Consider the following 26,901-nt stretch of genomic DNA (forward strand, 5'->3'; position numbering starts at 1 on the left):
GCCACGCACAATAAAGTCGTGCTAATCGATCACACCTTCATTGGTAGGTCGAGAAAATAAGCCACGCACAATAAAGTCGTGCTAATCGATCACGCCTTCATTGGTAGGTCGAGAAAATAAGCCACGCACAATAAAGTCGTGCTAATAAAACACACCTTCATTGGTAGATCGAGAAAATAAGCCACGCCCAATAAAGCCGTGCAAATCGATCACGCCTTCATTGGAAGGTCGAGAAAATAAGCCACGCACAATAAAGTCGTGCTAATCGATCACACCTTCATTGGTAGGTCGAGAAAATAAGCCACGCACAATAAAGTCGTGCTAATCGATCACACCTTCATTGGTAGGTCGAGAAAATAAGCCACGCACAATAAAGTCGTGCTAATCGATCACGCCTTCATTGGTAGGTCGAGAAAATAAGCCACGCACAATAAAGTCGTGCTAATCAATCACACCTTCATTGGTAGATCGAGAAAATAAGCCACGCCCAATAAAGCCGTGCAAATCGATCACGCCTTCATTGGTAGGTCGAGAAAATAAGCCACGCACAATAAAGTCGTGCTAATCGATCACACCTTCATTGGTAGGTCGACAAAAATAAGCCACGCACAATAAAGTCGTGCTAATCAAACACACCTTCATTGGTAGATCGAGAAAATAAGCCACGCCCAATAAAGCCGTGCAAATCGATCACGCCTTCATTGGAAGGTCGAGAAAATAAGCCCCGCACAATAAAGTCGTGCTAATCGATCACACCTTCATTGGTAGGTCGAGAAAATAAGCCACGCACAATAAAGTCGTGCTAATCGATCACACCTTCATTGGTATGTCGAGAAAATAAGCCACGCACAATAAAGTCGTGCTAATCGATCACGCCTTCATTGGTAGGTCGAGAAAATAAGCCACGCACAATAAAGTCGTGCTAATCAATCACACCTTCATTGGTAGATCGAGAAAATAAGCCACGCCCAATAAAGCCGTGCAAATCGATCACGCCTTCATTGGTAGGTCGAGAAAATAAGCCACGCACAATAAAGTCGTGCTAATCGATCACACCTTCATTGGTAGGTCGAGAAAATAAGCCACGCACAATAAAGTCGTGCTAATCGATCACGCCTTCATTGGTAGGTCGAGAAAATAAGCCACGCACAATAAAGTCGTGCTAATCGATCACGCCTTCCTTGGTAGGTCGAGAAAATAAGCCACGCACAATAAAGTCGTGATAATCGATCACGCCTTCATTGGTAGGTCGAGAAAATAAGCCACGCACAATAAAGTCGTGCAAATCGATCACACCTTCATTGGTAGGTCGAGAAAATAAGCCACGCACAATAAAGTCGTGCTAATCAATCACGCCTTCATTGGTAGATCGAGAAAATAAGCCACGCCCAATAAAGCCGTGCAAATCGATCACGCCTTCATTGGTAGGTCGAGAAAATAAGCCACGCACAATAAAGCCGTGTAAATTGATCACGCCTTCATTGGTAGGTCGAGAAAATAAGTCCACGCACAATAAAGTCGTGCTAATCGATCACGCCTTCATTGGTAGGTCGAGAAAATAAGCCACGCACGATCAACCCGGAACAAAAGCCATCCCTCGCGACGCGTCAACGCCGTCCCTCGCGGCGCATCAAAGCCGTCCAGCGCGATGGACAAAGGCCGTCCCTCGCGACTCGCAGAGGCTTTCTCTCGCAATGCATTAAATGCCCTTTTGCGGCACGCTCGCAAACCCGAGAGCGTTCGTCCTGCGTCCCCACGGCGGCGTAAGCATTGAGTTTCCACTCGATCTATGCTCGACCGAAACTCGGGGGGCTAATGTTGTCGGTCCATTCCGGGTCGACGGCGCCCGCGGGCGCCCGCGGGGTCCTAAGGCCGAGGGGCCAAAGACCGGCCTCATGAGCTCGACCTCGGCCTCATGAGCTCGACCTCGGCCTCAGCTCGAACTCGGCCTCACGAGCTCGGCCTCGGCCTCAGCTCGATCTCGGCCTCACGAGTTCGACCTCGACCCCCAGACGAGCTCGACCTCCCGGCGAGCTCGACCTCCAGGCAGGCTCGACCCCTAGGAGGAAGTCCAACACAATGATTGTGAAGGCAATCCCAGCCCTGCCAAGGGCCAAAAAGGAAAAGTACCAGCCCATAATTTCCCACAAAGGGTATAGCAGCCCCCACATACCAAAAGGCACGGCCACACGCCAATGAGCTCAGCTTGTTTGTTTTCTGGGACCCGCCAATAAACCATAGTATCATCCCAACACCAATCTTTCCCCACCAAGAGCATTATCTTTATCATTCTTAAAGCCATTCCGGCTGGACCCCACCAAATCCCTCAACACGCAACCTCCAACTACTATAAATACCCCTTCTCATTAAGGGGAAAAGAAAAAAGCCCATTCCTTCTAAGAAGAAGTTTGAGACTTCTCTCTGCTTCTCTTGATGCCATCCTTCGCCTGAAGTGAATTCTCCCCGATTTCTCATTCTCAAAGATTCCGAAGCCACGAACACAGGCGACACGGCGCTCGCGATCCCGCCTCGAAGCCCGCCGAAGCCTCAACTCCCACCGACGCTGCAGATCCAGCCGACCCGGCGCTCGCGATCCAGCCTCGACGCCTGCCGAAGCCTCAACTCCCGCCGGCGCTGCAGACCCGTTCGGCCCCAGCGTGCGCAAGCCGACTCTGGTGCTCTCCGAAGCTTTCATCTCAACCGACGCTGTAGATCCAGCCGACCCGGCGCTCGCGATCCGGCCTCGAAGCCCGCCGAAGCCTCAACTCCCGCCGGCGCTGCAGACCCGTTCAGCCCCAGCGCGCGCAAGCCAACTCTGGTGCTCGCCGGAGCTTTCATCTCAACCGACGCTGCAGATCCAGCCGACCCGGCCCTCGCGATCCAGCCTCGACGCCCGTCGAAGCCTCAACTCCCGCCGGCGCTGCAGACCCGTTCGGCCCCAGCGTGCGCGAGCCGACTCTGGTGCTCGCCGAAGCTTTCATCTCAACCGACGCTGCTGATCCAGCCGACCCGGCGCTCGCCATCCAGCCACGACACTCGCCCTGAACTACGTCATGACCTGATCCCGACTAAAGGGTACGTAGGCAGCCAACCTTTGGCGCGGTCACACCCCCATTCACCCTCCAGATTCCTCATTTGGAGGTGTTTGGACGAACTCAAGGGACATTCACAGCTAAGGGACGACTCGGGATATCGAGTCCGACACGCTCGAGTCGAGGCGAGACCACTTGGTCCGGCCTTGGGTCTAACCATCTCCGACTCCTAAATCGTTGTCCAAAAAACTGCGACAACAATACGGATGATTCAATTAAGCTTTAGAATGAAACCTTTTTATCTTGGGTCTTCCGGGTTGACGCTTCCAAACTGGAGGGTTGATAACTACAACATCTGGCGGCAAATTCCAATCACCGTCATGGACTATCAGGTTAAATCCTGTTAATAAACAGCTTCAAATCCAACTTTGAAATAAGAAGGGATGAAATTAATTGGCTTTATATTCACCCTATAGAGAGCTGCGGCAGCATGAGAACAAGAGAAATCTACTAGTTGCCAAAAGAAACAAGAACATGTTTTTTCTTCAATATCAACGAATTTATGACACATGCCATCAATAACTTCAAATTGATGGCTATTGATAGGTTCAACCCGAGACAAGGGAAAATAAGTACATAACTAACCACTATTAACGCATATAAACGAACATATAATATATTAACCGAAATTAACAATTAAAAAAATACTTACATTCATGATGCGCGCATCACTCTCAACTTCCTCAAGCACTTTTAGAGCATGGGCAGTGATTCCGTTTAACATCTTGGGAATTAGGGCCCGTTGGTTATTGAACTTTTTTTGCAACAAACAATTTTCGAGCTTCATTCAATATTGCATTCATAGATTTAGAAATGTTGATTGTCAACAAGCCGTACCTTCTACCTTGAAAGTGAGACCGAGACCATAACTTTGGTCTAGCATCAAGAAAGTACTTCTGTAGAAAGTGCATTCAACCACTAATTAAAGTCCTTGATCGTATATGCCTTGGCACATCTGTAAAACATCGGTTGAATAAAAGATTTCCCGAATTTGGTCTTGACGTTGGCCCACAAATGTTGCATGCATACGGCGTACTTGGCTTCAGGAAAAACATGGTGTACCTCCATGGGATAGAGGTAATTGATGAATTTCTGTCGGAAATAATAACAAAAATTTCCCTAACAACGTACACATTTCTAACACGTTCCATAAACTATAACCATGATTTATCATTTTCAGAATCTACGACCAAACGTGAAAAAATGTGATTATCTCCATCGTGTGCAGTGGCCAACAACAATGTTCCATGGTACTTGCCTTTTAAAAAGTACCCTCAACAGATATAAATGGGCAAAAAAAGTTCCATCCGTGAATAGACGCATCTATTGCAAAGAAGAAGTACTTGAAGTTCTTGTGAGCATTAATCTCTGTCTCTGTAAAGCTCACTAACAGGTAAACAAAACAAATATTTGTTAGCATAAATTAATTAATATATATGTATATTAATCTAAATTAGCAACATCAATTAAAATTTATAGAAATAAATATAAATAAATAGATACCTGAATTTTTTTTCCTCTAATCGTGTCACCAATTATAGGAAGATGAGAATAAGACTCTTCAAAACTCCCACGAATCTCTGTCAAAGCTTCAGCCCGTCCTTCCCAAGCCTTGAAGTAGCTTACCTCAACGTTGAATCGAGTCCGCATCATCTCCACCACACCCTTGGGTGTTAAACTCTTTCCCAAAGAGCTGAAAGCTCTTGTTTTACGCACTTGCTTACGAAAGAATATGTCACTTGACGATTTTAAGCTTGCGTATTGTGTCCATTATACTTGTGAGCGTTGACATACGATCTAATAACCCACATCTTAGTATGAGACCAAACAGATGCGATCGTCTTTCATGAACTATCAGAATTCATATAAACAATAGAATAACGAGATTGGCTAGACCTTTGGACTTTAAACTGAAAATTATGTCTCAGGCTGTTATAAAAAAAAATTGAATGAAAAGGTCGTTCACATTAACATCAAAATTCATCGAAAAATTGGCCAAATCAAAGCTATCATACAAAAAAGCCGATTCGAGGTATTGTCTCTCAAAAACTTTAATTACAAAAAAGTTGATCAAAAAATGAAACTGGTTAATCTTTGCTAATTCAAGTTAATGAACACATTTTTTTTCCCGAGTGTTAAAGGTTGCACAGATTCAAAAACCAAAGACAAACCCATAACTCGTTCTTAATATTGACAAATATTAACAAAAAAAATAGATCCTTATAAAAATATTCAACGGAAAAAAATGGATACTTACACTATAGAAGCACAACAAATGTAAAAAAGAAAAAAAGAAAAAGCAAATAATCATTTATTTGTCCAAACCCGATTCAATCAGTGAAAACCCTTTACTCGCAGTCGCTGAAAGAGACAATCCTTGAGTCGTCATTGCTGAAATAGACAAATCTTCGATCGACATTGATGAGACCTGCTTGATGAGAACATTCAAACTCTTTTATTCGCTGAAAAAAATTAAATTTTGAATAAAATGAAATCCCAAGAATCGAACAACAAATCTATAATAGAAATCCTAAAAATTAAGCACAGTTATGAGCAAAATCATGGTTGGGTTTTTCGTTCAAATTCTTTCTTCATATAACACACATCTCAGAAAAAAAATAAAGCGCGGGAAATATAGGAAGCTCAAAGATAATTTCGGCATAGAAAATTAGGCTGAAACACAACCTCAGCTTCATTAGCTGTTTCCCAAAATATTATCAAACGTTGGCTAATATGCAATCTCAATGTTTGCGTGCGGCTAGTCCGTGTAAATTTCTATATCAAATCACTGCTACAAAACTGGTATGCTACGACGCTTAAAACAGCTGTAGAATGATTCCACAACGCTTATAAGCATTGTAGAATCCAGCGTTGTAGAAGCTTCTACGATGGTTAGATGTGCGTTGTAGATGCTTCAAGGCTTCTACAACGTTTACGGATCCGTTGTAGATGTTTTTACAATGGTATGCTTCCATTGTACAATTTTAAAAAATTTCATAATTTCTCGCCGTGGCGATGTATATTTCTTGCCGTGGCGAGTCATTCTACAACAGATAAGACATCCATTGTAGAACTATCTCGCTGCGGCTAAAAATATACATGCCGCGGCGAGATATTCTACAACGGATGCTTTATCTGTTGTAGGACTGTCTCGTTGCGGTGAATTATTTCTGTGTTTTGGGTTAATTCTCGCCGCGACGAGTTATATTTCTCGCCACGGCGAGACAGTCCTACAACAGATCAGGATTAACAGAATTTGGAGCCTGAATTTTTTTTTAAACGGTATTAAAACCCGTTGTAAAACTGGTACTTGAAAATAAACAATCAAAATCAAATATCTACATCCAAAATCCAAAATTCACAAAAACTAATGTGTATGTATGTTACCGATTCTTCTCTTACTCTCTCTATATCATCTGGTGTATATGATTTCGTAGTTTCTAATTTTCCTACACCTCCTACAACTATATCGCACATATAAGATGGCACAAAATACCCGTATTCTATGTTTTTAGATTGTCTCGGGGCGTTGCAAGTCTTGATGTAGGTTGATTGGTCATTACTTTTGGCGTCTTGGTGCTTGAGCTTGAAATCCACAAGGATCCTATAACGTAAACCATACGAGAAAAAAATAGAAGGATGTATAATAAAGATAGTTCAAGAAAATAAAACATTACCTTTTTAACAATCGAGTTAAATCGGTTGGCATTAATTTCTCAACGGGTCGAAGAACATAGCACTATCTCTCCAAAGGTCAAGGATAACAAGAATCCAATACTCATTTTTATTGTATGGCATCAAAGTTAGTTGACCAACTTTGCATTGTCGTACCATGTTTCCAACGTCCTTGACTCGTTTGGACAAATAACCATTGTCGTCGTTGTTTAACCCGGATCTACAAAACAATAGTCTTGACTCTTCTTCCCCTTTTCTAGCCTTGAGCGTAGATAACTATGATAAACAAGTATTAAATTGATCAAAACACTAAATATTGATATTGATATTAAAAAAGCATAATATGCACCCCACGCCAATTTTCTCGTATTACGAAAAATTAGAAACATCATCAAATGACACCGAATCGGGATAGCGGTGAGACTTGCACTAACCTTGATCGTAATTACATCCCCTTGTAGTAAAATTACTTTGTTGGCATGTTGAGCGAGCAATCAAAACATGACATTAATCACCTTGTATGAAATCTTTTTACCATCATCGATGCTAGGTTCACTCTCAAAACCAAGCTTTGAGAGTTGTTTGACAACCGAACCATAATTCTCTTTTGCTGTGTCCAATTCTATCAATCTCTTTGTCCACGCGACAAATCCTCCATGGCATCTTGAATGGTTTTAGCTTCTTCGGTGGGAATTGTCAATTCGGTTTTTTTAATCAAAACCCCCAAAACGGTAAAGCGTGCATTTCCTTCCTCCAAAGGTGATAAGTAAACTATGCTTGTCAATGGTGCCCACAAGAAGAGTTGTAATCTTTATTTTGTACATTTGATGTAATAAGGTCTCATGAAGACTCTTGCTTGTAATCGCTTATTCATTAATAAAAAGTTGAGACGTTCATTCATTCTTCCGTGTCTGTTTGAAGCTTTATGATAAAACATTAGTCTTTAGTCCATAAACAAACTAAACAACTTACGAAGAGACAAATGTAGATTTGCATGAACAAACTCTTCGTAGTTTGCTTAAAACGATATATTCGCAATCTAAGGGTCAAAGGACTATTGACCTCAGTATGATTGTTAGAAGAATCTATGATGTCTGTTTATGAGGCATTGAGAGTTGGAGACTCTATAGTTCTTCTAGGTATCTTCCGAAGGTACTGAATTGACCAGTGCACTTCCAGAGACAAGATAAGAACAAACCATTTAACCTCTTATGTCTCAAAGTCACTACGTATGAATTGCATCGTGCTTACCTTAATCCTGAAATGAGACATGCCATTTCACACCTTACGTATTCTCATTTGAGAAAGTCAGAGTTTAGACTCACTATGTGATTTCGAACAAGGCTTATTGGTGAAGTACTAAGTTGTGAGAATGTCATGAGTAACTTTGTGAAGATCTCATAGATATTGAATTCATGTACAAGATTGCTGAAATGCAATGTATATCACCTCATGCTTTGTTCCTTGGAGTGTGAATAAATGAACTGGCCAGTGTCCAAATTGAGTCTCGACTCTTTTGGATGAAACAATGTGACTTTTTAGCTCCTCGTCAATACATTGTTTCTAACTTATTCACAAGCTACAAAGGAGTTGAGGAAATAACAACTAGAAGGGTAAAATGGTAATTTTGTAAATCCCGACTAGCTGATGATATTCATGAAGGGTAAACGCTGATAATATTATGTGGATCCACTCATTACAATTAGGTTGAATTCTTGAGTAGAAAATAAATTCATTTGAACCGAGAGATTTTCAGTGTCAACTCTTTAGTGGAGTCAGTTGACATTAAGCTAAACTTGGAAAACGTTCGTGAACTTTTGAGTCCAAGTATTTAGCTCAAGCTTTGTTCATTTGGATCCATGAGGTCATTGTCACGAATCACATCGAGTAGGAATAGTTAAACTGGAAGCTAAGTCAAAACAAGAACGAAAATTGTCAAAAGGGTTTTTTTGTCTTTTGAGACATAGGATGAAATGAATGTCAATAAATTTTTTGACAAGGTCATATAATGACTCATTAACACTCGGCCATGACTTGATCATTGGGCCTTGTGGATTAATTTTATTTCATAAGAATTTTATTGAAAATTCTTAATGGGCATTTTTCATGTTGTCATGAACAAATGAAGAAGCTTCTAGAAGCTCCTTCTAGAGTTGAAATGGGCGCCTACTACCCAAGAGAAAGAGAGAATATTTTGTGTATAAATGTATCAAGATACTTGCCAAAAGAAAAAGAGGAAACAAATTTCCCATGTATGCATGAGGATATTCGGCCAAGTAGACAAACGGCAAGGCAAGGAACAAAAAAGGAAACAAATCCAAGCCTTCTAGAAGGCTGCCTTGGCCGTGTGGAATAAGAGGGAAATGGGCAATATTTGCTCATGAATATGTGATATTCTATAGAAGAGGAAATTATCTTATTGAAGGCAAAGCCTCTCCTATAAATAGGAGCCTCATTCTACACATTTCATTCATTCCACATAAGTTAGAGATTGAGAGCCTCTCTCTCTAGACCTTGTGGCCGACTCCTCTCTCTCTCTCTCTAGTCAATTTTTTTTTATTGTTTTGGCACCTAGGTCCTCATTTGACCTAGTGTTTAGCTCTGCAACTTCAAGACTCATTCTTAAGTCGTAGTGTTTAAAAGTGCCCACACACTAATTCCTTTTCTCTCGAGTGATTTAGTGATAGAAACTTTCGTGGTTGCTCGAGTTGCCGATGAAGGAATAGAGACGTGCTGCGAGGGGAGACGAACGTTGCAACCTTTTTCCAAAAGCTTCTCAACGTTCAAGCGTCTAAAAAGGTTAGTAAACTTCTATGCTCATATTAGTTTTTATTTACATGTGCTTACTCTTTGTCTAGGTTAGTAAAAACTGTTTTACTTGAAAAAGAAAATTTTTAAAATTCCGCCGTTTAACGAAGCGTTAAACTTTTTCTTAAACCCTAGATCCATTCCAACGAATGGTATCAGAGCTATTGTCAAAGATATGCATGTACATGTATTTAAAATTATGAGCTTGAAAATCGTTTTCGAAAGTTTACTAATTTTGTGACAAGTTTGAATTGCTTTCTTAGATTTTTTTTTAATTTATTGCTCTTGCCTTTAAATTAAATATCATGTTGATTTTCTATGAGTTTGGGATGTTATTAAAACACATTAGAATCAGTTCTATAAGTTTTTAATTTTTTATATTGAAAATCGTGTTTTAAAAGTTTGAGAAAATTTCGAGTAAATTTTGTGACTACTTTTCTTGTCTTACTAGTTTCTTTTATTTACTTGAATCGTTTTATGCATGTTGTTATTTATTTTATACCATGTTATTACCTTGCTAATAAAACACAAATAAAATCTTTAAAAACCTCCTAAAACGTTCCGTTACACTCGATTCTTTTTCGCACCTTAAAAGAACGAATTTTAATTATTTCTTTTTATTTGAGCTGAAGTAAAACCCGCAGTAAACGTGGCATAACTCTCTGCTCCTAAATCAAAATTTAATGATTCTTGAATCAAATTAAAGATCGGTCTGTCCTCTTTCCAATTCCACTGGTTTTGGGTCAAAAGGACATCGGAGCCGCCAGTTATGTCAATTTTACTCCGAGGTGCGCGGCTGTTCCGAAACTCCAGTTTTTTAGAAATCCGGATTTTCAGCCCCACTACCATGAGTTATAGAACTCTAATGAGAAAATTTTCTTGAGAAAAAATGTTTTTCATAAGATTATAAGCATGATGTGAAAGATTAAAATGTTTTGATTTTTGAAAGTTTAATTGAAATTGAATTTTACAAAACTAGTTTGAATCTTGAAAAACCGTTTTCGTTTTCAAACTTGAAAATATTTTGTCATCCAAATCAAATAAGTTTTCAAAATGTTTTCGAAACTATATCTATATCACATATGTTCAAAATCTATATGCTCTTGAAAATTTGAGTGGGAGGTCTCCTTGTAGACAAGCCGAAAAATAAAAAGATGTGTAATCTCAAACTTTCAAGTGTTCGAGTGAGTTGAAGTTCACACTTCTCTCATGCACTTTCCCGAAATAGAAAATAGGAAAAGATCCGAGTATGTCCCTTGTGCCTTTATGCACTAATACTACTCTGAACATGAAGATCTAGGGTTCTTTTCTAGTTGTCTGCTCTATCGCTCTATAACTAGGAAAACTGTTTCCGAACTTATAAGAGTCGATGTACCAACTCCAAAAACTAAGTGGGAGGGTTATACTTGTTGTTTGTAACACACGATCCCCAACACTAATGAAAAGTGCAATTATCGCCAGACTAAGAGTAACCCTCGTGTCCCTCTCTTAAATGAGAGTACTCAAGGGCGCTTTGCACTGATCATTGCTCAATGAGCTAAGTCCGAGAGTGAGACAATGAGACAAGACCTCCCCTCAGTGGATTGTTTTTCAAAGTCGATCTCTTGGACTAAGTGGTTGGTTACACACTTAGACTCAATCCCTAGTAATCCTCCCTCGAGGCTCTGCGAAAGGATGTGAGTGATCAAACCAATTTACAAGGTGGCTAGTCAAAATTGGTGTATTGACATCTTGGCTAAGCATTAATGATGTGTCATTTACTTATAAATGGAGATTTTTTGCGGCCTTCTCTTGAGGGAGTAAATTATCGTTTGGTTTATAACACCTTTGAATTTTATCAAGTCTTAAACAAACTTAAATCCTAAACCAAAGACTAATCATAAACTTGTTTCAACTTAATTAAGCAACATGTCTCTCAAACCTCTCTCGATCATCCTTTTCTCAAACAAACTCGAAACCAAAAACTACGTTAATTGGAAACATAACCTCGACATAATACCTACCATTAACAAGCAGAAATGGGTACTCACCACCCCGTGTCCTCCTCTGACGAATGATGATTCGACTCAAGAGGACAAAGACGTCTTAGAGGCCTGGCTTCGATCCGATGAGATTGCAAGATGCTATATCTTAGCATCAATGAACAGCGTGTTGCAACAACAACATCGTGACATCGAGACTGCCGCCGACATGCTCTACAATCTCCTTGAGATGTTTGGAGGGCAAAGGCATCAAACAAGGCAACAAGCAGTCCGACAGTTTATGAACTGTCGCATGAAGGCTAGGACTCCTATCGGGGACCATATGATGCTAGGATCTGAGATTGACGAGGAGACCAAAATAGATATGATCTTGGAAACTCTCCCCGACTCTTTCGATACCTCCAAGCTGAACTACTCCATGACCAAGCTAAAGTACACTGTTACCGAGCTTATGAAGGAGCATCACACTGCTGAAGGTCTCACTAAGAGAAAGAAGAATCAAGGAGAGGCACATGCTACTGAGCACAAAGCCTCCGCCTCTGGATCTAAGAAGAGACCTCACAAGGCCGATAAGAAAAGTTGTCCTGCCTATCTCAAAGCAAAGGAACATAGTATTGTACTAATTACCGAATCATGTTTAGTAGCTGATAATGTATCAACGTGGATTCTTGACTCCGCTACTTCTAACCATATTTGTTGTTCCTTGAATGGTTTCAAGAAAACCAAAAGCTTAGAGGAAGGCGACTTCTGTTTCAAATGGGGTGATGGGAGTTTGGTGTCTGCGAAGGCTGTGGGATCCGTGACGCTGTCTTTTGAAGACCGCACTTTAAACTAGAATAATGTTTATTTTGTTCCTACCTTTGGGAATAACTTAATATCCGTTGCTCGTCTTCTTGAGCAAGATTATTGTTTAAAGTTCATTAAGAATGGAATTCGTATTTTGTTTCCTGATAATTCTTTTGTCACTGATGCATGTATGAAGAATGCTCTTTTCTACATCTATCCCACTCAACCTTCTCTTTTAGACACCGAAATAGATAATGATCTAGTTAGGGAGCAAAAGAGGATCAAACTATCTGAATCCTCCGATCTAATAAAATCAACATACCTCTGGCACTTAAGACTTGGTCATATCAGTCTAGACAGGATTAAGAGACCTGTGAGGGATGGTCCACTCCAAGCTTCTGCAATAGGTTCACTACCTACTTGTGAATCCTGCATAGAAGGAAAAATGACTAAGCGACCTTTCTCGGATAAGGATCGAAGAGCCACTGAGTTGCTGGAACTAGTACATTCTGATGTATGTGGTCCGCTCAACCAATAGGCACATGGAGGATAAGAATACTTCGTTACCTTCACCTATGATTACTCGCGTTATGGTTTTGTATATTTGCTCAAACACAAATCCGAGACCTTTAACGTATTTAAGGTCTTTAGGGCTTTAGTGGAAAAGCAAACTGGAAAAGTGATCAAAACCCTTCGATCTGATCGAGGTGGTGAGTATAAGTCTAGAGAGTTCGATGACTTTCTTAAAGAAGAAGGTATCGCTTCTCAGCTTACCGCACCTGGCACACCTCAACAAAACGGAGTGTCAGAGAGAAGAAACCGAACTCTTATGGAGATGGTTAGATCAATGATGAGTTACTCATCACTCCCTCTTTCCTTTTGGGGATATGCCCTCGAAACAGCCACTTACATTCTGAACCAAGATCTGTCCAAGACGGTTCCTGGTACTCCTTATGAACGATGGACTGGCCGTAAAGTAAATCTTGGCCGCATCAAAATTTGGGGTTGCCCTACACACATGCTGAGGCAAAAGACTAGCAAGTTGGCTAGTAGGTCAGAATTATGCCTGCTCATTGGATATCCAAAGGAAACCAAAGGTTTCACATTCTATAGTTCCGAGGACGATAAGACTTTTGTTAGCACGAATGCTAGTTTCCTTGAGGAGGACTTTATGAAAGATGTAAAACCTAGAAGCAAAACTGTGCTTGAAGAAAAGTTGGGTGAGGAAGCTTCTACCTCATTTGTAAGAATTGTTCTTACCCCAACTGAAACACAACCTAACTCTTCAGAATCTCGTCAAGTAGTACTTCGACGTAGTGGGAGGGCTATTCAAAAGCCTGACAGATACATGTCCTATGGAGACTCTCTTGTAGCCGTCTCTGACATGAATGACCCTGTTTCTTATAGCCAAGCAATGACTTGTTCTGAATCAAACCTTTAGCTTGACGCCATGAAAGTTGAAATGCACTCGATCTATATCAACAAAGTTTGGAAACTTGTAGACCTTCCTGAAGGGATTAAACCCATAGGGTGTAACTGGATATACAAGATGAAAAGGGGTCCGGATGGGAACGTCGAGACGTTCAAAGCACGACTTCTGGCTAAGGGTTATACCCAACAAGAAGGAATTGACTATGAAGAAACCTTCTCACCAGTCGCAATGCTTAAATCCATCCGCATACTTCTATCCATAGCTACAGCTCTCGACTATGAGATCTGGAAAATGGATGTCAAGACGGCCTTCCTAAATGGTAATCTTGACGAGCGCATTTATATGGCTCAACCAGACGGTTTCGTGGATAAAGGTCAAGAGACCAAGGTTTGTGAGTTACTTAAGTCCATTTATGGACTAAAGCAAGCATCTAGGTCATGAAATATTAGATTCGATGAAACTGTGTAAAGCTTCGGCCTTGAATAGTCAATAGATGAACCTTGTGTTTACAAGTTAATACACGAAGGCAAAGTTGTGTTTTTGGTACTATATGTCGATGATATATTACTCATAGGTAACGATGTGGGTAAATTATCTGAGGTTAAGGTCTGGCTAGCAAAGCAATTTGACATGAAGGATCTAGGAAGCCGCGTACATTCTGGGGATCCAAATCTTTCGAGCTCGGAAAAACCGGACCCTGTCGCTCTCTCAAGCATCTTATATTGATAAGGTGATGGATCGCTTCTCGATGCAAGACTCCAAGAAGGGCCAAACACCCTTTAGGCATGGAGTTTCACTCTCTAAGGACCAGTCTCCCAAGACTGCACAAGAGATTGAAGACATGAGGAAAATTCCTTACGCCTTTCCCGTAGGAAGCCTCATGTATGCTATGCTCTGCACTAGACCTGATATATGTTTCGCCATTGGCATAGTTAGCCGTTTCCAATCCAACCCTGGACCCGAGCACTGGATTGCTGTTAAGCATGTTCTTAAGTATCTTCGAAGAACTAGGAACTTGATGCTTACATACTCAGGTACTGACCTGACTATGACGGGATATACCGACTCCGATTTTCAAGCGGATAAGGATTCCAAGAAATCCACTTCGGGATCTGTGTTCATCCTTAATGGTGGGGCTGTTGTGAGGAGGAGTATTAAGCAATCTTGCATAGCTAACTCCACAATGGAAGCAGAATATGTGGCTGCTTGTGAAGCATCCAAAGAGGCTGTATGGCTTAGAAAATTCCTTAAGTATTTGGAAGTTGTTCCAAACGTCGACGAGCCCATGACCCTTTATTGTGATAACAGTGGGGCTGTCACTAACTCAAAGGAACCTCGAACCCTTAAGGGCTCTAAGCATATTGAGAGAAAATACCATTTGATTCGAGAGATCGTGCAGCGCGGAGACATGAAAGTGCAGAAGATCTCAACGGTGGACAACCTGGCAGATCCATTCACCAAGGCCCTAGCGAACAAGGTCTTCGACCAACATCGAGAGGGATTAGGCATAAAGGACTACACACATATTCTTTGAGTCAAGTCGGAGTTTGTTGTCAATGGTGCCCACAAGAAGAGTTGTAGTCTTTATTTTGTACATTTGATGTAATAAAGTCTCACGAAGACTCTTGCTTGTAATTTCTTATTCATTAATAAAAAGTTGAAACATTAGTCTTTAGTCCATAAACAAACTTAACAACTTACGAAGAGACAAATGTAGATATGCATGAACAAACTCTTCGTAGTTTGCTTAAAATGATATATTCGCAATCTAAGGGTCAAAGGACTATTGACCTCGGTACGATTGTTAGGAGAATCTATGATGTCTGGTTATGGGGCATTGGAAGTTGAAGACAATATTGTTCTTCTAGGTATCTTCCGAAGGTACTGAATTGACCAGTGCACTTCTAGAGACAAAATAAGAAGAAACCATTTAACCTCTTATGTCTCGAAGTCACTACGTATGAATTGCATCATGCTTACCTTAATCCTGAAATGAGACATGCCATTTCACAGCTGTCGTATTCTCATTTGAGAAAGTCAGAGTTCGGACTCACTATGTGATTCCGAACAGGGCCTATTGGTGAAGTACTAAGTTGTGAGTATGTCATGAGTAACTTTGTGAAGTTCTCATAGATATGGAATTCATGTACAAGATTGCTGAAATGCAATGTATGTCACCTCATGCTTTGTTCCTTGGAATGTGAATAAATGAACTGGCCAGTGTCCAAATTGAGTCCTGACTCTTTTGGATGAAACAATGTGACTTGTTAGATCCTCGTCAATACATTGTTTCTAACTTATTCACAACCGACAAAGGAGTTCAGGAAATAACAACTAGAAGGGTAAAATGGTAATTTCGTAAATCCCGACTAGCTGATGATATTCAAGAAGGGTAAACATAGATAATATTCAGTGGATCCACTCATCACAATTAAGTTGAATTCTTGAGTAGAAAATAAATTCATTTGAACCCAGAGATTCTCAGTGTCAACTCTTTAGTGGAGTCAGTTGACATTAAGCTAAACTTGGAAAAGGTTTGTGAACTTTTGAGTCCAAGTATGTTAGCTCAAGCTTTGTTCATTTGGATCCATGAGGTCACTGTCACAAATCATATCGAGTAGGAATAGTTAAACTAGAAGCTAAGTCAAAACAAGAACGAGACAAGTTTTACGAAAATTGTCAAAAGAGTATTTTTGTCTTTTTGGACATAGGACGAAGTGAATGTCAATAAATTTTTTGACATTATCATATGATGACAAATGAAATTTAAAACACTCGGCCATAAAGAGTTTATTGGGCCTTGATGATTAATTTCATTTCATGGATTTTATGTGAAAATTCTTAGTGGGCTTTTCTTATGTTGTCATGAACAAATAAGACATCTAGAAACATGTTCTAGAAGCCCTAAGAATTTCGTCCATACCACAAGGAGAGAAGACATTTATTTTGTGCATTAATGTATGAAGAGACTTGCCAAAAGAAAAAGAGGAAACAAATTGCTTCTAGAAGCAATAGATATTTTCGGCCAAGGCTAGAGGGAAACAAATGAGGAAACAAATCCAATTCTTTAATGGCATGTGTTGGGTGTCCAATATGGGTAAAGAGGAAACTAGTTTTTTTGCTCATGAATATGTGATATTCTATAGAAGAGGAAACTACCTCATTGAAGGTAATCCCTCTCCTATAAATAGGACCCTCATTCCTCTCATTTCATTCATTCCACATAAGTTAGAGACTGAGAGCTTCTCTCTCTAGACCTTGTGGCCGATCCTCTCTTTCTCTCTAGTTATTTTTCATTTTGTTTTGGCACCTAGGTCTTCATTTGACCTAGTGGTTTTAGCTCTTCGACTTTGAGACTTGTTCTTGAGTCGTCATGTTTAAAAGTACCCACTCACTAATTCCTTTTTTCTCGAGTGATTCATGTGATAGAAACTATCGTGGTTGCTCGTGTTGCCGAGGAAAGAAGAGAGACGTGCTGCGAGGGAGACGAATTTTTTCAACCTTCCGAAGGCTCATCAACGTTCAAGCTTCTAAAAAGGTTAGTAAATTTATTATGCTCATAATAGTTTTTATTTACGTGTACTTGCTCTTTGTCTAGGTTAGTAAAATCGTTTTACTTATCAAAAGAAAATTTTTAAAATTCCGCCGCTTACCCGAAGCATTAAACTTTTTCTTAAACCCTAGATGAATTCCAACAGAGGGTTCGAGGACTCGACAAACTTGCGGCCGATACGGAGTGCGCCGTTGATACTGCTACGGTCACAGTGGCATCCAGGTTAAGGAAGATTTTGTCGAAGAGAGTCCATTACGAGGGTTCCCTGGAAGATTTGGCAGAGCAGCCCGGGGAGTAGAAGAAGAAAAAGGAAGCCCCTACCTATCTGACAGGCGGGGCCGAAGAAGCAGAAGTTGAGGCCGAGGTGGCCGAAGAGGACAAGGGGGTAGAAGAAGAAGGAGATGACGAAGGCGATTGAATTCGCTAAAGGTGGTACAACTTCGTCTGTGCGAGGCGACAGTTAGTCCGGGTCAGAGCCGCCGCGTCCAAGGCCCACAAAGTAAAACGGGTTGTATTTCACTACAACCAGGAATACATGCTGCAGGACGACCTCTTCTTCTTTATCTTTTGGACGAGTGAAAAAAAGAAGATAAACAAAGAAAAGAAAAAAAAAGTAATGAAGCTTTGAGCGATTGAAACCGAAAGAGAGAACGAGCGAGAAAGAGATAGCAAGAGTGAGAGTGAGTGAGATCGTGGGATTGAAACATGCCGAGAAGGAAATCAAGAGGGTGAGCCGCGCGACTCGGAAGAAGAAAGAGCGATGGAGTGACCGACGATGAGCGCAGTTTGTCGTCATCGGGTTAGGAGCCAGTATCGCCGAAAATAATTCATGGTCGTCGGACATCGTTCAAGGTAAAGAAATCCTTGAATTTCATTCCTCTATTTTTGAATTTCAGAAAAATTATTAAATTAGGGTTTTGGTTTGGTATTTCAAAAATTTAAATTGAATATGGTGTTTCGGATTTTGGGATTTTCTTTCGTGGATTGAAATTGAACGTGGTTTGAATTTTGATGATGGTCTTGTGGTTCAGTTTGGTTGTTGTATGTGAATTAGTTTTGGCTTTTTTTTCTATTTGGCATAGAATTGGAAAGGAATTGGAGGTTTTGAGGTTGAAACGTGATTTTGTTGATTTCCAGGGTTTAGAATCGAACATATTGGGGGTTTTCGCTCTCAAAGGGTTCTGACAGAAATTCAAGGCGGAAAGGAAGAGATTGAGCTTGTGTTTCTCATCTGCATATCAAGGTAAGAGGGAAATCCTTTATATTTGTTGTGTATGGGCCATTTTTTTTCAAAGAGGAAATTAATGTTTAACTTGGATTCAGAGTTGTTTGAATTGATTGATGCTATGATGTTGATGAGATTTGGGGCTTTTCTGCGTTCTAGAACATCGATTGGTTAGTTTGAGAATTGTTCATATTTGGTACGGTTTTTGGAATCTGATATCAGTCGTAAATCAGATTTTAGCCTTGGTTATGCTCGTTTTGAATTTTTGGATTGATTTATTTAATAAAGGACTCGATAGTGATTCGTATCGTTTTTCAGTTAGAAGTATCACGTTTATGTTGTTGGGCCGATTTTAGTCAATTTAAATGAATGGTTTATCTCTTTCATAGGGTTCGGAGTCAATGCTTCTATGCGGAAGCATTAGAATTTGTTGTGATACGAAGAATGTGAATTAATGACTAATTTCTCTAAGTTGGATCGAGTGATGTTTTATCGAGGAATTTGGAAAATTCTTTGAATTGTTTCTAGATATATTTGTAGAGTTGATTAAGAAGCTGTGACTCAGAGAATCGTATTGAGTACGTTGGTGTTGGAATGAACAATATGAGTCTCTCTATTTTTGTATGAGTTTATTGATTTTCAGATTTAATGCTTGTGTTTTGATAATTAGATTCATTGTGAAACAAGAAATTTGACATGTTTACAAACATTATAAATTTTAAAATCTTGAGCTTTGAGTCTTGAACCGATTGGGTTATTGAAAAAAAAAATTCTGATTGAAACTCGGTTTGATTTATCGGAATAGGGTACGAGGTTAGAAGCCATTTAGCGGGTTCACGACGTTAGTGAACGTATGGATTTGTGGTGTCAGTGAACGTCTCATGGACGAGCGATATAGATGCTTAATATCGATATATAACCCTTCTCTCCTGATTTTATGGTTTGGCCACAACTATATATTATTTTTCAAAACGAAAATGGTTGCGAACGTGCCATGAAACCCAAAACCATTTCTAAATGTGACGGAATTTCAAATCGGGAAATCTGATTATGAAATTGAAAATATTTTCAATATTAAACATATATCCCGTATTTGTGAAAGAAAAAGTTTTTTATATCCTAGATAAACCGGATTCACACACATACGTTTACGATGCGAAGAGTGCGACTTTCTCTGATCAGAGGTCTGCCACGGGTTAAGCTGGCAGGGCGGCTCAGGAAAAAGTACACGGTTAGATGTATCTAGAGACACATTTAAATTTTCTGTCATTTACTTTCCTGCAATTTACATTTCCACAAGTTATACGTGTACGTGTATGGTGATTTACACGTGACAAGAATATTATTATTATAAAGTAAAGTATTATTTTTGAAAATCTTTTACTCAAATTATTAGTATAGTACCTACTGGGCCTCGGGCTCATCCCTATTTTCTTCAAATTTTTCTTATAATCAGGAAGCGAGAAGAAGGGTTAGGACGACATTGTTTAGCGTTGTCAAGGATTTTGGAAGCTCGGTTTAGTTTATCTAGCAGGTCTATAAATAAGCTTTTGCTTGTAAAAGTTTGTTTATATTTTCGTATTCTGTTTTGTTTATCTTTGGATTTGTAAAGTAAATAACTAAGTATGCACCGTGGGATGTTTAGTTACTCTATTAGTGTTTAATATGGTTTGTTTAATAGCGCTTATCTACGTTTTGTTCACACCTCGTTTTCAAGATGTGACACGCTGCCCAAGGTGCCAATGCTTAAGGAGCTGGCTTAGTACATGCGCATGGCCGGGTACGTCACCGGGATTAGTTCTCGATGCTTAAAGAGTAGTAATCTCCGTCTTTCATTCTTTTTATTTTTGTTCTCTTTTTTAGATGATCATCGAGCTGAACTGAGGCGTTCACATGTATGAACCACGTGTCAACGAGTCGGAGCTGAAGATCGAGAAGCTCGGCAAGGTATAATCCGAATGGGCCTCCATGAAGGAGAAATTTAAGTCCCTCGAGGGTGACCAGGCTAAAAAATACGAGCACGTCAAGAAGGTCTCCGAGAAGATGAAGGACATTATGCTTTGACAATAGCCGTCTTCAGACCGACGTCGAGGAAAAACTCGAGAAGGTCAACCGGTGTTTGAGGGCCTACTATGCCGAGAAGAAGCGGAAGGAGGAGTTGGAGGCAGCAAATGCTGATCTCTCTTCGTTAGTGGCGGAGAAGCAAAAAGAGGTCGACGAGGCAAAGGCTAAGGTCGCACAACTGAAGAGGTTAGCCAAGGCGGAAAAGGAAAAGGCGATCTACGCGGCCAGGAAGGCGACCTCGTTCAAATACCAGGAGGTTAGCCCCAAGTATTGGGCTCGCAAGGAGAAGGTTGACGAGGCGACCGTTATCCTTAAGAAGCTGGAGCAGTGCCAAGACAACCAAGAGTTTATTGAAGACATCCTGAACAACCAGGTTACTAACTAGGCCTCCGAGCTTAAGGACACAGAAGATGATACGGCAGCTTATCAGGCCGAGTTTGATGCGATCGACATTCTCAAGGTTGATGACGTCCCTTTCACACCTTACTCCGATCGTTCTCCGACCGAAGGAAATGACGTTGAAGATGAATCAGCTTTGCAGATCGACGAGCATGGATTGATGCTTGATCAATCATTCAACGTTCTCTCCGTGATTCCTCATGGGAGCGAGGAGGCTGCAGCCAAAGTTCCAACTCTGCCACCTTCATCCAACATCGCCGGGACTTCACAACGGAACCAGCAGAAGTGAAGAGAAAAGTTTTTTTTTATCTTTAATTCGATCTTTCTTTTAATTCAATTTAGCTCGCATCTCAGACTTATTATTATAATTTTGGGGTCCGTGTCTTTTGAGCATTTCTTATTATTATATTGAGACACTTTTGCGAGAATTGGTATCCTTGCATTTATTGTTATTATTTTGTTATGACCTTGATATTTTTTTTATGTTTATGCTATCTATTATTTTGATATACATTTTCTGGTCTAACACATGATTTATTTAGTTTGTTTAGTTTTGAATATGCTAGCATTTACAGATAAGTGATCGAAAAATAAATATCGGATTTCTTCGTATCGTTGTCAAGTTATTTCTAGGCTGTCGAATGAGGGTCATTGCTGAAGTGGTTTCGACTTCGACTTTGGCATGACCTCGTGGTGTATATCGCTTCGCCCCTAACGCCTTGAGAAAAAATGGGGAAGATTGATTTTGAGGCGTGATGGGGATTTTGCTCTTCTTATCATGCGCCGTTGGATTTTTGCATATCGCATTAGTTCAGGGATCGATTCCTTTTCACTTAGCGATATGCGAGCTTCAAAGCCTGAAATGGTTCGGAATTCGACTTCGATACCACGCGATTATTTTTGGTTCAGGTGGGGGCTGTGCTTGAGAAAGTAGGTTACCTACGTACCCTTTCATAGGGATCAAGCCAGTCATTGTTCGATTTTTTGTTATTTTATTTAGCAGTAATATTTTTTTAGTTTAATTATGTTCCACGGTCTTAAGACGAGCGACCCACCGAGTGTCTCAAGCTCGTAGACTCCGGGGTGAACGACTTTGGTGACTCAGTATGGTCCTTCCCAGGTTGCACTTAGTTTTCTTGCGTTGGCGTCTGGTGTTTTGAAAGACTTTTCGCAAAACCGGATCGCCGACCTTGAACCTTTGCCAGTTCACAATTTTGTTGTAGAACCTGACAACATACTGTCTATATTGCGACAGTCTGAACGATGCTTGCTCTTGTTTTTCTTCCAAGAAGTCTAGGGAATCCTTGAGAGATTGATCATTCTTTCTTTTGTTTTCATGAGCTCACATTGTCCTTAGGTTTTGTACGCTATGCTCTATTGGGATTACGGACTCGACGCCATGCACTAAGGAGAACGAGGTTTCCCCAGTCGGTCGCCGCGGGCTTGATCGATATGCCCAAAGTTCTCTGGTAATTCTTCTGCCCAGCATCCTTTCTTGGCCGTAAGTCTTTTTTTGATTGAGCTGATGATGATTTTATTTGTTGCTTCAGTATGCCCATTTTCTTGAGGGTATCTCGGGGTCGACATCCTCAGCTCGACGTTATTGTCGAAGCAAAATTATTTAAGCTTTTTGGAGATGAACTGCGCCCCGTTATTTTCTACGATTTCTCGCGGCGTTCTTTGGTGGCATATGATGTGTTGCCAGATAAAAGACTGCACGTCGGAGTCTTCTACCAAGAAGAAGGCTCCTACTTCAACCCACTTTGAGAAATAATCGGTTAAGATCAAGAGGAAGCGTAATCCGCCCGGGGCGATGGGCATATGACCCACGATATCCATCGACCATTTCATAAAGGGAAACAGGGTCGTGATCAATGACAGCTCTTCCACGAGCTGTCTGATGTTGGATGCATTTCGTTGGCATTGGTCGCAATGCCTCGAGTGACTTTCGTAGTCAGCGAGCATTGTAGGCCAAATGTCTTTTTATTTTTATGGCGAGAGCTTGTCCTCCCACGTGACTTCCACATTCCCCTTTGTGCACGTCGATGAGGATTCGTTGAGACTCAGATTTCCCAACGCATCGGAGGTGTGGGCCCGAGAAACTTCTTTTGAATAGGACTTCGTCGATGATGTAAAATCTCACGGTTTTCAGTTTGAGTTTGCGTCATGACTGCTTCTCAGTTGGGGTCGTACTGGTGGTGATGTAGTAAAAGATTTCTTATCTCAAGTCTCCCATTCCATAGTCATTATTGCGTTAAAAGTGATGGCTATTGAAAGTTGTTTTATTGTTTCCACCGGTATGATTCTTTTGAGGTTGGGATCCGATGTAGATGTTAGGGTAGTGAAGGGATCTGCGGAGGTGTTTCCTCATCTAGGTAGTCGGGTGAGTTTGAATTTGTCGAGCTGATTTGCTAAGTTTTTGACGACTTTGAGATAAGCTTCGATTCGGTCGTCTCGTACTTCGTATTTCCCTGAAAATTGACTAGCTACTAGTTGTGAATCACAAAAGGCTTGTACTCGTTTCGCGCCGACGACTTTTGCTAGCTATAGTCTGGTAATAAGCGCTTTGTACTCAGCTTCGTTGATTGATGCAGCGAAGTCGAGCCTGAAAGATTGTTCGATTATTTCTCTGTGCGGGGAAGTAAGGTGAATCCCTACTTTGGTGCCTTGCTTTGATGATGCTCCGTCAACCTTCAGAGACCATGTCCCGTTGGAAGTCGTGAGTTTGGGGTCTTCTTTAGGGAGCTCGACTTGGAAATCAACTAATACATGAGACTTGGCCCATGTCCTTGTTAGAAATTCGATGTCGTACTCGTTAAGTTTGCCAGTCCATTTAGTCAGTTTTCCCGATTTGTTAAGACTGTGAAGGAATGATCTGAATGGTTGTGTGGTCATTACTACTATAGTGTGAGATTAGAAGTATGGTCTTAATTTGCGAGCTGCCATGACTACTGTCAATGCTAGCTTTTCCATGGCGGGGTAGAGTGTCTCTGCATCAACCAGCAACCTGCTTACGTAGAATACATGCTGTTGATTTATGAGATCTTCCCTTACTAGTACTCCGCTTACTGTCGCGTGGGATATAATGACGTAGATGAAGAGGGGTTCTCCCTCGACGGCTTTTGTAAGTATCAGTGCAGTGGCTAGGTAAGTTTTTTATTCTTGAAATGCTTTTTCGCATTCTTCATTCCATTCTAATTTCTTATTTCCTTTAAGGAGTTGATAGAGTGGGAGGCATATGTCCATCGATCTTGAGATGAATCGATTGAGCGTAGCTATTCTTCCGGTCAATCTTTGCACCCCGCGCTTGTTTCTCGGTGATGGCATTTCTCGTAGGGCGTGAATTTGGTTTGGGTTTGCTTCAATCCCTCTCTGGGTCACCAAGTATCCGAGGAATTTCCCGAAAGACACTCCGAACAAACATTTAGCTCGATTTAGTTTCATTTGATACTTGTTAAGTATCGCAAAACATTATTCCATATGCCATATGTGATCCGTCTCGTGCAGAGATTTTACCAACATATCGTTGATGTAAACCTCCATAGTTTTTTCTACTTTTTCCATGACCATTTGATACACTAATCACTGGTAGGTTGCTCTCGCGCTCTTCAGTCCGAAGGGCATTACCTTGTAGCAATACGTTCCTTGGTCTGTTATGAATGCGGTCTTTTCTTGATCGTCTTGGTGCATCAAGATTCGGTTATACCCTAAGAAGACATCCATGAATGACAACATTTTGTGTCCCAATGTTGCCTCGACGACCTGATTGATGTGAGGCAAAGGGAAACTGTCTTTTGGGCAGGCTTTGTTCAGGTCAGTGAAGTCGATACACACTCTCCATTTCCCGTTTTTTCCTTGACGACGACAATGTTAGCCGGCCAGTCGGGGTATTTTACCTCGCGGATGGACCCAACACTTAGGATTCTTTCAACTTCGTCGTTAATGACTTTAGCTCGATATGGGCTGAGCTTGCGCCTTTTTTGTTTTACTGGTTTGAAGCTCAGGTCAGCGTTGAGGTGATGTGTCGCGATTTCGATGTTGATGCCCGACATGTCCTCTGTGGTCCAGGCGAAAGTAGATTTGTTCTTTTTGAGGAAGCTAATTAATTCCCGCCGGAAGCTGCCTTTAAGATCTACACCGATTCCTACGCATTTTTCGGGATCAGCGCCATCGAGCTGAACCTTAACCGTCATTTCGATCCCGGGAGAGTCTCTTTTGTCGAGGGGTTCTGCCTCGTCATTTTCAAGTGTTTCATCTTCAGTGGTCGATCCTATCGTCATTAATTTCTATTACTCGGGAATTACTTTTTCGATTTTCATTTTGTAGTTGTTCATATAGCCAACTCGTGCAGCTCTTGGCTACCTCTTATTTCTTGAATCTCGTCGGGTGTCAAGAAACGGATACATTGATGGTAGGTTAAGGGGAAGGCCTTCATGCTATGTATCCAAGGTCTTCTGGGGATCATACTGTATGGTGAGGGACAGTCATGGAGAAAGAGGTCAAAGAGCTTGTTTATTCCCTGGGCTTGGGTGGGTAACCTAATCGTCCCCATCATAGGTGTCGTGGCTCCATTGAATCCCGTGAGGTCGGTTGATTCCCTCTCAACAGCGGACTCATCAATGTTCATTTTTTCAGAGTGCTGCTGAAAATGATGTATACTGAACTTCCATTGTCGATCAGTATTCTTGCTACCTCGCAGTTTGACACATCTAATTTTATGATCAGTGCGTCATCACGAGGCCCAACTAGGTTTTTTGCTTCGCTTTCCTTGAAGATAATCGATGCGTCGCTTGTAGGGTTCACTAGCCGGGAGCTGTTTTTTAGCTAGCACTAGTTGGCCTTGATCGAATTGATCGACTCTTTTCAACATCTCGATCCACTGATGATGAAGTCTATTCATTGTTTGTTTTGGATTTGCGGAGTTGGGGGTTCCTCCTCATCCCGTCTTCCCTCTTTGGCAAATGGTTGCCCCGTTCACGAGGTGTGAAGTTTTTCTTTTTGGGTGGCGATCCTAGGTCGATGTCCTTCAGTTCACCTCTAGCGTATTTTTCGGCCAAGACTTTCCTCATTGTTTAGCAATTTCCAGTCACGTGGTTGTTACTTTTATGGAATTTGTACGCGTCGGGGTCTCGGGTCCATTTCATCCTTTTGAACCTCTCTTCCTTGGTCCCGTCGTTTACGTTGAACCAAACTCTGGGGGGAGCACTGTTCTTCTTTGTCGGCGGAGCGCTGTCCTGAGGGTTTCCCCTCCCGTGGTTGTTTCTTCAGTGTCCTAGCCATGTCCAGGTACTTGTTTGGGCAGTCAGACCCTTTTTGTTGGCGGTGTATTTTCTAGCCAGCAAGCTTATTTCCTCCTCAGCTTTTGCGAAGTTTGAAGCTCGATGGATTGCATCTTCGATAGTTATAGTCTTTACATTTGTACATTTGATGTAATAAAGTCTCACGAAGACTCTTGCTTATAATTGGTTATTTATAAAAGTTGAAACGTTCATTCATTCTTCCTTGTCTGAAGCTTTATGATAAAACCTTAGTCTTTAGTCCATAAACAAAGCTAACAACACATGATGAGACAAATGTAGATTTGCATGAACAAACTCTTCATGGTTTGCTTAAAACAATATATTCGCAATCTAAGGGTCAAAGGACTATTGACCTCAGTACGATTGTTAGGAGAATCTATGATGTCTGGTTATGGGACATTGAGAGTTAGAGACTCCATAGTTCTTTTAAGTATCTCTGAAGGTACTGAATTGACCAGTGCACTTCTAGAGACAACATAAGAACAAACCATTTAACCTCTTATGTCTCGAGGTCACTACGTATGAATTGCATCGTGCTTACCTTAATCCTGAAATGAGACATGTCATTTCATAGCTTACGTATTC

General features: G+C 41.0%; 1 protein-coding gene across 1 annotated transcript; it reads right to left on the reverse strand.

The window, feature by feature from the left end:
• Positions 1 to 24,598: 24,598 nt before the first annotated feature.
• On the reverse strand, positions 24,599 to 25,643 carry LOC149402579 (uncharacterized). Its single transcript, XM_089608444.1, has 3 exons — positions 25,379 to 25,643; positions 24,913 to 25,286; positions 24,599 to 24,778 (listed from the first exon to the last, which is right to left on the reverse strand). The coding sequence occupies exons 1-3, from the start codon at positions 25,641 to 25,643 to the stop codon at positions 24,599 to 24,601; spliced, it is 819 nt and encodes a 272-aa protein (XP_089464570.1).
• Between the last annotated feature and the right edge of the window lie 1,258 nt (positions 25,644 to 26,901).

This window comes from Urtica dioica, chromosome 3 (assembly GCF_054948205.1).
Source record: "Urtica dioica subsp. dioica isolate 48M chromosome 3, U.dioica_male_clone48M_v1_H2, whole genome shotgun sequence".
Lineage (NCBI taxonomy): Eukaryota > Viridiplantae > Streptophyta > Magnoliopsida > Rosales > Urticaceae > Urtica > Urtica dioica.